At 47.5% G+C, this 13711-nt stretch overlaps 1 protein-coding gene across 11 annotated transcripts in view; it reads right to left on the reverse strand.

Annotated features, from left to right (window-relative positions):
* Nucleotides 1–13711, reverse strand: part of Snap25 (Synaptosomal-associated protein 25kDa) — a 328534-nt gene that overhangs the window by 50741 nt on the left and 264082 nt on the right. For 5 of the 11 annotated variants that reach the window (XM_075698959.1, XM_075698961.1, XM_075698966.1 and 2 more), the window contains 2 exons: nucleotides 7330–7378; nucleotides 6155–6272 (listed from right to left, as the gene is read on the reverse strand). In XM_075698959.1, coding sequence (XP_075555074.1) covers nucleotides 6155–6272; nucleotides 7330–7378 — 167 coding nt within the window. Of the gene's footprint in view, nucleotides 1–1909; nucleotides 1922–6154; nucleotides 6273–7329; nucleotides 7379–8994; nucleotides 9044–13711 lie in introns of all 11 variants that reach the window. The other 6 variants (XM_075698965.1, XM_075698967.1, XM_075698960.1 and 3 more) reach the window with 3 other exon arrangements.

Here is a 13711-nt window from a genome sequence, read left to right on the forward strand (position 1 = left end):
ACAGTCTAAGGCTTATTTGCGCACTGTGCTTCGCCAGCTATCGCATCCCTAATTTACCGTTAAGAGCAAAACTTTTTTGTTTTTTTTTTAGAGGAAGACAGCACGTGACGCCACCTATCGTCAGCCAAGGCGCGTGAATGCAAGGTAAATAAGTAAGGAGTGAACATGTAGGAAACGAGTTAAAAAAAAACTAAACGGACGCAAAATTACCCGCACGAAATAAAACCGCACAGATGCAAACGAGAGGGATACCACCAGTGATAAAACTATAAAACGAGCAAAATTTTGCACCGTTTGGGCCTTAGCTTGCGCCCGAACAATAGAGGTCATCAATCTTGCGACCCTTTCTTCCTTTACCGCTGAGCTCGCGGCGCATTTAGGTCACGAACCGCAAGAGTGCGCGCAGCGGCATTACACAGCATTCCTGACAGGAAAGTGGCGAGCACGGAGTGCTAAAGAAAGGAAGTGATGGAGACGTACGAAATTTATTGTTGGGGGATAAGCCTTTGAAAAGGGCGTAAAAGAATGTTCATAGTATGCAACTGAAGTCTGCTTTAGACTGGACTACAGTAAACAGAAACAACGCCAAACAGCATTTTTACACCGCATACGTGCCACTTATTTCTCTGCGATGCTAGCTGAAGTGGCGTTGGTGCAGTTACATATCTCCTGATGTCGTGACGCGATATCAAGAACCTTAATAACGGGATGAGCGGCTCTAGCGAGCCGTAAAACAATGCTGTTTCGTATGCTTCCTGCTTCGCGTAGCGCAGCGTTCGGTAAACTCCGATTGTAAAGTCCAGCGCTCACAGCGTCAGCGGCTCCTTTTAGCGTCCCGCTTGACTTAGCGCTCATTGCGTGCATCAGGAATCCAGCGACCAACGCACGATAATCCGTCGTTGGTTAGAGCTCGCTTCTTCTGCTCGTTTGGAGCACGGTCAGAGGCGCAATAGAGATTCGAAATTCAGCATTTGCATTCAAAGCTTGACTTCCGTGAACTGTCGTTTTATGCACTCTCGAATTGCAGGAAAGAAGTTCGCAATTAACTTGTTCGAAAAGTCAGGAAGAGAGAGGAGGGTAGCACGTTAACCATCAAGCAACGCGACGCGAAACTTGCAAGTAAGTACTTTCCACCAAATTGTGAGACCGACTGGCTCTCCGAGAAGCGGCGCGTTTAACGGGCAACAACATCCGGACCAAAAGTCAGAAACTAGAGAGATGCAAAGTGCTCCGAACGATGCCAGGCAAGGGGAATCCACGCTAACAAGTTCGCCCGCTCCACCGCGAATCAAAAAAGAAAAACAGAAGTACAAGTGAAGCAACGAACCAAACAGATCAGCTTGCCGAGCCATCCCAATTAAGCGCGCACCGACCCACTGTTTGTCGCAATTTAGGCGCCGACAAAAGCTCTGCTCATTGGCGTCACGCTCCCCCCCCCCCCCCAAAAAAAAAAGAATTAAAAAAGCTGCGCGTCGAAGCGACGGTTAATCTGCCGGACAAAGAACTCGCCACCACGTGGTCCGCGGGCGGGACCGGATCTAATCCGGCCGGTAGAGCTCGTTAACAGCGCATAAAATTTGCAAGCCAGAACGCGGCCCCGACAGACCACGCCGTTCGACGCTGTACGAGGCGCGCAGAGACTCTCGAGAAAGTGCAAGAGAACGAATAGGACGTCTCTACATTGTATTTCCAGGAAAGTTAGGGAGGGCTGACGGCGTTCCAAATGAAGAGGGTCGTAAATAACACATCGCAAATGGAGAAGAAAAAAAGAAAGTGGCGAGGTGGAAGTTCCGGGCAAGCTCTTTGCAGAGTTCTCGGACTACACGATTAAGAACGGCCAATCGACGTGAGCTATTTTTTTTTTTTTGGTAGTGCGATGTTAAAAGTAAGGCTGGAATGTTGAACGTACGCATCGATGGGGCTGCAATGAATGTATATTTGCGAAGGGGAAAGTAGTAAGAGAATAAATGAACGAAAAAAAAGAAAAAGATTGAGATTGGGGGATCGTTAGGCGGTCCGATTTAATGAAGCGAGGATACCGTTTCGAGGTGGCGGCGAATGAAGGTGTGCATACGTGCGGAGGGAGATCACGCGAGAAAAAAGAAATTGTGAAGTAAGAAAGTTAGGACAAATGCAAGACGGGGCAGGAGACAAGGGGTATAAAGGGGGGGGGGGGGTAAGGAAAAAAGAAAAAAAGAGGAACAAAAGAAAACGAAATCAGTGGCACTGGAAAGAAAAGAGAAAAATGAAACACTCGCGCAAAAGAAAACTCAACTTGCAATAAATCAACAACACATCAACAAAAAGGAAAGCATACCGTGAACTGAAAGAGAAGCAACACAGTAATGAAAACACAGGCTGAAAAAGATATAATCGACAATGCTTCAAAAACACCAGGAGCTGCAACCAAGACCAGACTCATCTATTTTGTATCATCTCATCGTCGCATATGCCAGAAATACAAGCCGACTCTAGCTTTTCATGACCATGGGTCCAAAAAGCCAACGTTCACTTTTAGAAACAGAAATGTGCATATACCTTCGTTTTCTCTGAAAACTGTCTCGCCTCGTCAAGAAAACAAAAAAGAAGTCCGTCCTTGTTTCTCGAGCAGAATTCCAGTAACCGAATGGAAATTTAATAGCCGCATACTGCAATGCAATGTTCGATGGTCAATCACGGGGTTATTCATTCGGTCACAAACTACCGCCAATACATTTATCGCTGCTGCGACGGTTGTGCCAGCTTCCTATTCTACGACAGTTATCATTCAGTTATCCGCCGTTCGATCACACTTACATACATTCTAACGAAAAGGACAACACAACACAACCCCCTGTGTTGTACTTTTTTTTCGTTCTACTTCCGTCCATGTTTGCACGCGTGCCGTAGATCCTTTTCCGACTTCCGCAACCTGCAGTCGCTCTAAGATCGTACAGCTACGCAGGTCATAGTGGTGGATATATATGTGCTCCTTCCACTATGGTTCTACGATCATGGTCGACAGACCTTTCCAACAAGAGCTCCTTGGTCACTGCCATTATATACGCGGCAGACTGCAACTTGTGAACCACGTCTTGAAAAAAAAAAAAAAAGCACTATAGACGGCGGCAGCACGTTCGATTTATACATACGCACAACAGGGAAAGTAAGGATGTGTTTTCGCTTGCCGACGATTGAGAGGTCTATAGAACAACATAAATGTCATGCTAAGCGATCTCCCCTCCTGCTTATATTTCATCGTCCACAATTCAATTATGGAGTTTTGCGTGCCAAAACTACTTTCTCATTATGAGGCACGCCGTCTTGCCGAGCTCCGCGAATTTCGACCACCTGGGGTTCTTTAACGTGCACGTAAATGCAAGTACACGGGTGTTTTCGCATTTCGTCCCCATCGAAATGCGGCCGCCGTGGCCGGGATTCGATCCCGCGACCTCGTGCTCAGCAGCCTAACACCATAGCCACTGGGCAACCACGGCGGCTTTTTCATCGTCCACGTGTCAGACGATTCTCCATGAACAGGAGCACCTCTATCCAATGGAAGTGTGCTGGCCGGAAAGATAGTGGTGAACGTATTTGCGTTCTTGACCCGAAGCTGCCATACCTGACCGTTTGCGACCACATGCTCATTTTTTCCCACATTACTCGCGATACTCAAACACAAGTTCTTCGCAAACAGGAGCGCCTGCACGAAACGAAAACTCCGTATCCGCCTCACACACGTGGCCCCCCTATCATTATACAAGTTCACAGAGAGAGAAAAAAAAAAAAAAAGGAAAACGAAGACGCAATGGGTTCGCGAAGGTCAAAGGACACGGCGGCTGCCGACGATAATATGATCGCGTAGCGTGCTCGAAACGACGCATAAGCTCAAGCATTTCGAAAACCGCGAGCGACGTTATTTTTGGGGTATTTCGAGGTCATTTTGTGCAAATCTGACCACAGCACGAGCCGATACAAAAGCGTTTCCGTTCATGACGTCTTTCTTTCTTTGCGTGAATCTGCCTTAAAAAATAGAAAGAAAAAGAGGAATCACGGAGATACTTCGGACGATCAGCCAATGCCAAAAAGAACTCGCCCGCTGTTTGCTTTCCAGTCGGGAGCAAACGTTCGGGGATAATGTCGGCGCGTGCATACGTTATTCGAGAGGATCCCGATTCGGCGCCCCAAATTTGCATATGCGGCGCGTGACCCGGCCACGATCCGATCAACAGTGACCTCGCCGACTAACGGCCTAAGACCAACAGACTCGCCCCCAAAGACGACTGCCCTAAATCTGTCCTAACCGTTGCCATAATGATCGCCGTAATCAGGCGAAAGGCTAGGCCTAACGTCGGCGAATCGGCACTCCTATACGCTACAGGCTAGGCTGCACGCTGGACCCCCGCTAGATGAGAACGCTCTGACTCAAGTTTGTAAAGCAATGCGACCGAAGACACCGTTCGACACAACCTGCGCGGAGTACTGAGAGAAAAAAAGCACGCAACAACTTGAATTGGCGCCAGACTGACTGAAATGTCGCGAGCTTTCTTTGTAAAACGCGATTGTTAGTAGAGGTCGCGCAGGTTTGTGTGACGCGAGCTGCACAGTTGCCTACTGAAAAATAAGAAAAAGACAGGAAATAAAGAGTTAAATAGCTGCAATTCAGAAACGTGCAGCTTTAGTAAATCTTCACGAAGTTCGTTTATACTGGCTTTCGAGAAAGAAAGAAAAAAAAAGAGAAAGAAACTTTCAGTTCTATCGATACGAGACACGAAAGGTTTCAAACCACTACGCCCTGAGGTTTGCACAGAGCGATGAAGCCGGCTATGTATATTCCGAGCGGCTCACGCAGTTAGGCAACACTTAAACGTAAAAGAAGTTAAAACGAAGGCGTTTCGAGCGAATCTTCGCCGCTGCCGTTTGTTGAATCGCTTAAAGGTTTCGAGCTGCATATCAGAGCTCCGTATATCGCTCGTAAAGGGGTCGCTGCCCCGTTTCGCGAGAAAGTGCTCGCACAGAAAACACTTACGAAGTCAGTGAAAAACGACTGCGTCGATTTAACACACGCGCGACAAGGGTTACCCAAGGCATCGATTCGAGCAAGCTAAACAGCAACTTTAACGGGAAAGTTATAGCCTTTTAGAGTGTGTACAACTTTCGACACACATAAACAGAACGTTCTCAGCACCCCGTACGCAATCTGAATATATACGCGCTGAAAAGCGACCTTCTCGGCCACAGTGCTCGTCGACCAAGTTTATGTTCTTAGAATGCCACTTATCCACAGAAGAGAGTGAATTAAGACAGGCGTGCCGAGGCCCGATGAACACATCAACGACAATAAACAACACCCTGCGTAAACCATTCAACCTCGAATAAACATTAAGTAAGCAACCCGAGACTGTGCAGTTGTTTGTGCTGATAGTCCTACTATGATAGAACCCCGCTCTTTGCGATAGCCTCGATAGTCTTTTTTTTTTTTTTCGTATTGCTCGAGCCTCGTAAAGGAGACGGCAAGGGTATGCGACACATCTGCAGACAGGCTGCAAGGACGCTGCGAGCGTTCGACGTCACGCACAACAGCCGCAGCCCCGTCGCATGCTTGCGAAAACGCGCGTCCCTAGTTGCCTATTAGACTAATTACCCATGGCGTACAAGACATTTAAGAACCGTATAGGCGGTGCGAAGCCGCCGTCGCATTACGCAACTAACCACGCGCATGTATATATACACACGCATACAATCAAAGCTCGTTCGCAGTGGCTACTCCTGGGATTCGACGTCAGCTTATGCTAGGCTATGGTTTCTTTTTCTTTCTTTTCTTTTTTTCATCTTACAGTTGGCTGACGCGTCGCTTCTGCCTCTATTGAACGGGAAAACGAATTGAAACGTAATTCCACAATAATTACGCATTCCTGGTTAAATCTCACAATAACTGCGCTTCGGAGCACTATAGCTCTTCATTACAAATGTTTTTTTTTCTTTTCTTTTTCTCGGCACTACAGGTGCTTGGCAAACCGGTGTAGGTGTATACGTGCTGCGCACCCGCGCGACACCTTCAACCACTACTTGTTCCAAGCGTGAGCAACAGCAGCTGCGTAAGAAAAGGACTGGAGAACAGAACGTGCATTTATCGGACGCGACGAAAGGCGGGCACCGTGATGCGCATACTCACTTCTGGCAAGGACAGACGCAGATGCCGCAGCACTTCTCCATTCCGGTTAGATTCTTCTCGGCCTCCTTCATGTCGGCGTTTATTTTGTCCATGTCCTCTTCGATGCGGTCCAGTTGCTCTGCGAGGGCGCGACACACACGACGCGTAGCACGAGTCAGAGTCACATGACGCAGGTTCACAGCGTCTCGTGCCAAAGCCACCTAGAAAAGGTGGCTTTTCTCGTGCGCGGTTTACCCTTCGCCGAAGCACACAGTCCGTGACATTTCTACGAGAGGAACGCAGCTTCGGTTCTCATATTTGTCGGATAACACTTTCAATGCTTCCAAGTATTGCTTCGCTATACACGTCTTCACCACACGCTTCACGCCTTCCGACCTGATTAGACTGGAAGAAATCGGCACGGACAGGAAACACACACGAAGCTGACGTAAGAGGAGCGGAGCTGCGCTTGATTTTAACTCTGTGCTAACTGATCAAGCTGTCCACAATGTTAATTCCAACCTTGAGACGCTGGCTGCGAAAAATATTTTTTTTCTATGTTCTTTTTTTTTTTTTGCGAGTACCCTGCTCCGAAGACTTTTGTGCTCTGGGGCACAGTTCAGTGGCTTTGGCAGAAAAGAATTTTGCGTTGATCGCTCTACGGAACCGCGCAGTCCACACGACAAATATGAATTCATGTGTGGTCCTGTGACCGTATCGCAGATTTTTTTTTCTTTTTTACATCTATTTGTGACTTTCGTGCTTAATATATGCAGTGTGATATTCGAGCCTTATGTTTTCTTCTCTTTCACGCGTATACGAATCTGTATTTTTACCTTGCCTCGTGTTTCCTTACGCATATCCCGCGTGAGCTCCTGCAAACACCCTGAATGTTTATGTTTCGTTCTTCGTGTTTAAGTTAGTAAATGCCGCGGTCCCTGGGGCACGCGCCCAACCAAGTACTATATATATATATATATATATATTCGTCCGCGCTTCAAACATCGGTGGGATGTCGAATAAAGCCGATTTTAATTGAACTGAGTTGACTATGCTAAATATATCGCGTGCCTCATAGCACACTACGCGTCTCCGGTCATCGCACACGGTGACAAGCGTTAGCCGGAGGAACCGCGACATCACAAGGGAAACGAGCGGCACATAATTTCAACGTCAATGTACAGGCAGCTCCTTACCGCCTTGCTTGTCGAGTTCCACGATAGTTTTGACACCAGCGTCCGATGCCTGGATTTTTTTTTGTCAAGTGCGAGGTGACGAATGGCGACAAGTGTGCGAAAGTTAGATTTTCCGAACGCAGCGTCGCACATTAACCGTAGTATTTTTTTTTTTTAATCGTACGGGCGTTTGCAATGAGGCATGGGTGTGTGGAGAAGCAGCGTGTAATAGGCCAAGCAGACAAAAAAAGAAAGAAAGAATAGTAATAAAGAACGCAGGCCCGAAAAGTGCGTAAAACACAGCCCCGGGAGTGTTGACCGAAGCAATTCAAAAATTGTGACGCGTCGCACCCCAGCCGAAGTGAAGAAAAAAAATAACAAGCAAACCAAAGAAAAACACAAGGAACACAAGGCATGGCCGGGCGAAATAGGCGTGCGTTCGGGTGGCAGACGCAGTGCAGGTCCGGTGCGCAGGCGGTGTACGTGGTGCAGGACAGCCGAGCGCAGGAACCAAGGTGTGGCGAGGGCAACCATGAAAAGAAAACAGAAAAAAAAAGAAACAGAAATGCGAAACTGAGGAAACGAGATAAAGAAAGAGCCATTCTCTTCGCTGAGACCAGGCAAAGTACACAACGGACGCGCTTGCGTAGTGCGTAATATTCCTGCGCTATCAGTTGTAGCAGACAACGCGATAAGGAATTTTTGATGAAATTATAGTGATAAATAAATCCACTCGACGAACACCTACGCGACGGTTATTCTCGCAAAAAGAAATACTCTGCGCCTGCCTACAAAGAAAGCACACTGGGGTTGAAAATTACAATTCCTGGTTTTTACACGCAAGAAAACAAAAAGCCACGATTCGATTATGAGGTCCGCCGCAGGATTAATTTAGACCACCTGAGGGTTATTTAACGTGCACCCAATGAACGCTAGGCGGGAGTTTTTTTCTTTCTTTCATTTTTCTGCATTCCGCCTCTGCCAGAATGCCGCCCCCCGTGGCTGGGGTCGAACCCGCGACCCCGCGCTAGGCGCCGCAACGCCACAGCCAGTGAGCACGACTCCAAATTTGACAACTGATTACGAGCGATGGGATTGACCTCCCAATCCTTGCAGACGGCGGTTAAGCTTGCCGATAGTTACGTGCAAGAAAAACTGCGGCAGGATGGCGAGGAGCGCCCTTTAAAAGCACACCTGAGAAGGACATTTCGAGCGCTGTCGGGCACACCAAAACACCCGCTCAGCGACAAACGCGTTTACTATCAGTTCCCATTGTAGGATTTGCCACTCAACTTGCGAAGCTAATCTAGCGAAAATGTCCTCCGTAATTAAAAAAAAACAAAGAGAAAACGTTACTGCACTACGCAAGCAGACGACCATCGGCACACGCTGAGGCAAGTAGCTGAAGGTGCGAATGTCAACACAGGAAGACGAAAAAAAAAAAATGAAAGACAAGTCGTCACTCATTTACGGCAAGAAAACGACAAACGATCAAAAGGCAACTCAAGTGGCTCAAGCAACAAAAGTGATACGAGTACACTATACTGCTACGACATTGCAAAACTGTAGAAAACAAAATGCGAGAGGAGAAAGAGGAGGAGGAGAGGTGCAGCGCTCGTGCGGGTCAGAAACCCCAAGCATGGCGTCACGCTGGCCCGAGCGTGACGTAAGAGGCCCAGTCCTTACCTCCTTGTTCGTCGAGAGCAACTAATGTTCGTATGCCAGCTTCCTTGCTCTGAGGGGGAAGAGAACGTTTGGGTCCAATCGCAAAGGGCGGAGGCAAAGCGGGAAAGGGTAAAGGCCGACACAGTGAGTAAGGGCAGAAAGTATGTAACAACAGGAGGGTAATGGGGGAAGAGATCGACAATAGGGGAGGGGGGGGAAGTAGGTGTGATAGGGTTTACACTGGGGCTCACAAAGGGCAGAAGAGAGTTTGAAACACTTCGCATTCTAGAGGAAAATCTGGCGCCGCTCTACAGTGCCCCACCAATCGGGCTGTTTATCAAGCACGGGAACGATGGGCAGTACAGTGATTCCCCGTCGACTTTGTTGCTAAATTATTCAGTCACGGAGTTAGCCGTCCCGAAAATGTACACGCCGGGTTGCGAGGGATCTCGAAGCGGAGGGGTTCCGGATTAATTCTCACCACGTGGGGTGAGAATTACCCAATGCAAGGTACACGATCGTTCCTTTCATTCTGCTTCCAGTCAGAAGCGGCCGCCGCCGCGGCGGGGCATCGCACCCTCGACCTCGTACTCGGCAATGCAACGAGTTTCGTTCTAGCCGTTCCAATAGGCATTGAGGGATTGTTACACCAGGATAATTTTTTTTTTTTGGAGCTCATCTTCGATCGCTGAATCTTCCTACGGTAACAATTAGCCTCCAGCATGCTATGCTTTCTAAACACACACACACACACACAAAAGTTAATGATACAGAACATACAATTACGCATTCTGAGATTTGCCCAGCGAACATCATCTACATTTAACGACACGCACGCGAAGCAGCGGCGTGACTTATCGATGAGCTCGAAAGGCTCCTGGTGCTCCCGGAAAAAAGGCTAGCATGCTACGAAATTCAGTCACACACAAAAAAAAAACAATAAAAAAAGCTACAACTAGCTTGCCCAACGAGTGTAGGGGGAATAAAAGAATAACCCATGTGCTGCCTGTGACTTCCAGGATGAGTGAACCAATTTCAGCGCCAAACTTTCCTCTAGTAACTATAATGTGAAACACTGCGCACGAACGTAACGCTTTCACTGAGGCAACACAGTTGCTCGTTCCCAAAGATAAAGGTCACAGTGCTGCACGAAAAAGGCACAGTGTGAATGGATACACGAATTGTTGAGGATAAGAAAAAAGAATACGCACCAAGATTCATATGGCAGAAACGCCAAACTTTATTTACAGGCTTTAAGAAGCAACGACACTCGATACAGCAGCGTAGCGGGAGCTTAATTTCAGAAAGCGTTTTCAGAACGCGATATCTAGACGTGCTTCGATCCAGCCTGCTCCCATTGCATTTGTCTTAAGAGACAATGTTTAATAAAGACAAAATAAAACTTCGGGCGGCGTTCTGACAGCAGACGAAGCTCCACCGGCTACGACCCTGTTTCGAGATCTCTTGCGCAAAAGTCTTGCGCGGCGCGGGGAGACCCCATTATTATCTCAGCATAGAACACTGCACATATGACCAGCGAGATCAAACCCATCGCACCAGTGCGCTAGGCGTAGTACAATTCGAATGAAATTGCCTTCTGCAAAAAAGTTCTTCTCGCCATTATTGCCGCTGGTATGTTACCACGTCCTCTTCGAGTTTAGCGACGGAACAGCTACGCATATGCCACAGGAAATCAGAGGCTAAATTTATGTTGGCATCCCGACTTGCAACCGTCCTCGCTACCCATCCTGTTTGTTCGCTGTACCTCTTTTACTTGTCCTCTATTTCTTTTTGTATCTCAGAAGACCGTAGTGTTTGGTCAGCTTGTGCAAAACCGTTGGGACGTATTGCAAGCACCGCAGAAGGCTATTCATACGACAGGAGACACGCAGGACGTGATGAAGGTATGGTCGCAATAAAGCAAGAAGGATTTCTTGCTTTATTGCAGGCGATATACCGAACGAAATCGAAGGCTGAACGATGTTTGCCCTCGATGGCGAGGCGAGATAACATACTATAGGCGTGCGAGGCCGACGACGTGACACCGCGTGGAAACCACTGGAGAACGACAGATACGTAAGTAGCGACGAACAGACAAAAAAGCAGATGCTAGCGCTTCCTTGCGGCAAGGCGTACTTCATCGCACTTTTAAGCACCAATAAAGAAACGAACAGATGCATAGAAAACACGAATGTAGGCAGAGCGCTTTGCCGCGCGAGTCTCTTCTATGCACAGGCGCCGACAAAAGTGGTACACTCCACGCAGACCACGCAGCGGGAGCCGGAGCTACGGCAAACTGCATCGCAACGCCATCTACAGGCAGCATCTGGGATCATGTCTGCCGATAATAAAGGGCACCCATTGGCTGTCTCGAGCCCAGATGCCTCCTGTAGATGGCGACGCGATGCAGTGTGCCACTGCTCCGGCTACCGCTGCGTGGACTGCGTGGAGTGTACCACTTTTGTCGGCGCCTGTACGCATGTATTTGCGATCGCTTCAAAAATACGAATGAAACAGGGGCGTCTTTACGCAGATAGTTTCTCAAAGAGATTTTACGTGGTCGGCACCGTAAAACTCTTCATCGCGTCCTGCGTGTCTCCTGTCGTATGAATAGCCTTCTGCGGTGCTTGCAATACGTCCCAACGGTTTCGCACAAGCTGACCAAACACTACGGTCTTCTGAGATGCACACACACAAAAAAAAAAAAGAGAACAAGTAAAGGAGGTACAGCGAACATGACGGGTAGCGAGGACGCTCGCAAGTCGCGATGCGAACATAAATTCAGCCTCTGATTTCCTATATGGCAATATCGACAGTCCTCCCACCAACCGCCGCGAACTCACCTGTTTCCCTTCCCCATCCCCCATTTCGTCACTGCTTTTGCTTGTTTTACAGCTGGGTCTTCATGGATGAAGACAGTTATCTTATCGCGCACGTCAGTTGCGGCTGCGCAAATTTCAAAAGCAAGGCCAAGTGCACTCTTATCAACAGAAGGTTCGGGAATCAATGCTACAGCGCCTGGTAGACGACACAGTAAAGTTTATTACGCAATGAGGAAGGCCACAGGCTGCCTTTGGAATACCGCAGTCAAAATACTGCCACAAACACACAAGAAAAAAAAAGCGAAAAGCTGCCAACCAATACATTTGCTAATTAAGTTGCCACAAATAAACAGTCACGTTTGTTTTTACTCCCAGGCAGCCTAGCCTATAGAGCGCCGCAAAACAGGGACACATCTGCGGCTAGTAGGACGATAATACTAAGGAATACGGTGTAATCGTGACAATGGATACTACGCCACCTACTAACATTATACAACTACTAAAAGATTATATATATATATATATATATATATATATATATATATATATATATATATATATATATATATATATTGTTTATATTTCTCGAGACGAAGGTGCTTTACAAGTCTTCTTGAAGTATTCGTTAATATTAGTCATCCCTGTAGCTTTCAAGTGGTTATATATATAGCAAGAACAAGTAGACAGAAAGTAACAGCGGGAGAGAAAAAGACTAAGGATCGCTAAAGAAAAAAAAAAAGGGGGACACGACCGAGTCATCGCGCGGCGTCGCAAATAAATACACAACGCTGGCGTTATTTACTGCTATAGGCCTCACGTGCGGCGAACGGTGCAGGAGCACATCCTCCTACTTGTTTATAAGGCAACAGCTCGCGACAGCTCCCACCGCATCTGCATTTAGAAGGCCACACAGCCCCCGCGACATACTTAATTCATCCCACGACGGGCGCGCGCGAATCAGCGCTGCGGGAGCTACAGGTATACGGGCGCGTAAGTAAAAGTTCGGAACAACGAGAACGTCCCCGTAGCAGTGGGCATACGTGCGCCGACGGGAGGGCCATTAATTTGCGTAAACGTGTCAAGGAGAGAATAGAGATTTGTAGGCAGCGTGGTATATATAGGGCCCGTAGACTTTTTTTTTATTTTTTTTTGTCGCAGCCAGCGAAGCTGCATGAATGCGGTTGTAGGATCGCGGAATCATAAATTGCGAGCGCGTGAAAAAAAGAAAAAAGAGAAAAAAAAGGACGATTCCGCTGGCACGAACGAGCTGACGCTGGCGCCGACGACAACGGCCGAAGATTAAGCATTATTCTTCTCCTCGAATGCGCAGTAATGGAAAGTATTTAACGGCGCTGGATGCGAGCTACAGGTGCCTACAACGAACGCACGAGGCATGCTTTGCGTTGAAGAAGCTCGAAAATAAAAAAAATGAAAGAAAGAAAAGACTAAGTTCCACATAACGACAATGAAATTGAGTCAGCCAAGGGTGCGCAGGCGTCGGTTTTAATTTACAGCTTCACCCGCTAGAACCGAACAAAGCGAGTTGACAGAAACAACTCAGTGAAAAACAAAAAGAGGGAAACAAGGCGAAACGAAGCAAACAATAAAGCGTTCTGATCCAAGCTTACGCTTGGTACCTTTTTACTTAATAGTGTAGTTTAAACATACTTGGCCGGTGTCTGAAAGGCGTATCCAATTTGTCACAATTTGCGCCAAGCCTTATTTAAAAAAAAAAAAAAAAATGTCAGCCAGTCTGACTGGCTCATTAAAAGGAAATTCAGAATAAAAAAAAAGAAGTAACAGCGCGCACAATAACGACCACGATGTGTGGTAAAAAAAAAATATAAGCAATTACCAGCCGGGTTGTAGAGCAAGGCCACAACTGAGGTGACCTCGCGGAGCCAGCGCGCCCTAGT

This window comes from Dermacentor variabilis, chromosome 7 (assembly GCF_050947875.1).
Source record: "Dermacentor variabilis isolate Ectoservices chromosome 7, ASM5094787v1, whole genome shotgun sequence".
Taxonomy (NCBI): domain Eukaryota; kingdom Metazoa; phylum Arthropoda; class Arachnida; order Ixodida; family Ixodidae; genus Dermacentor; species Dermacentor variabilis.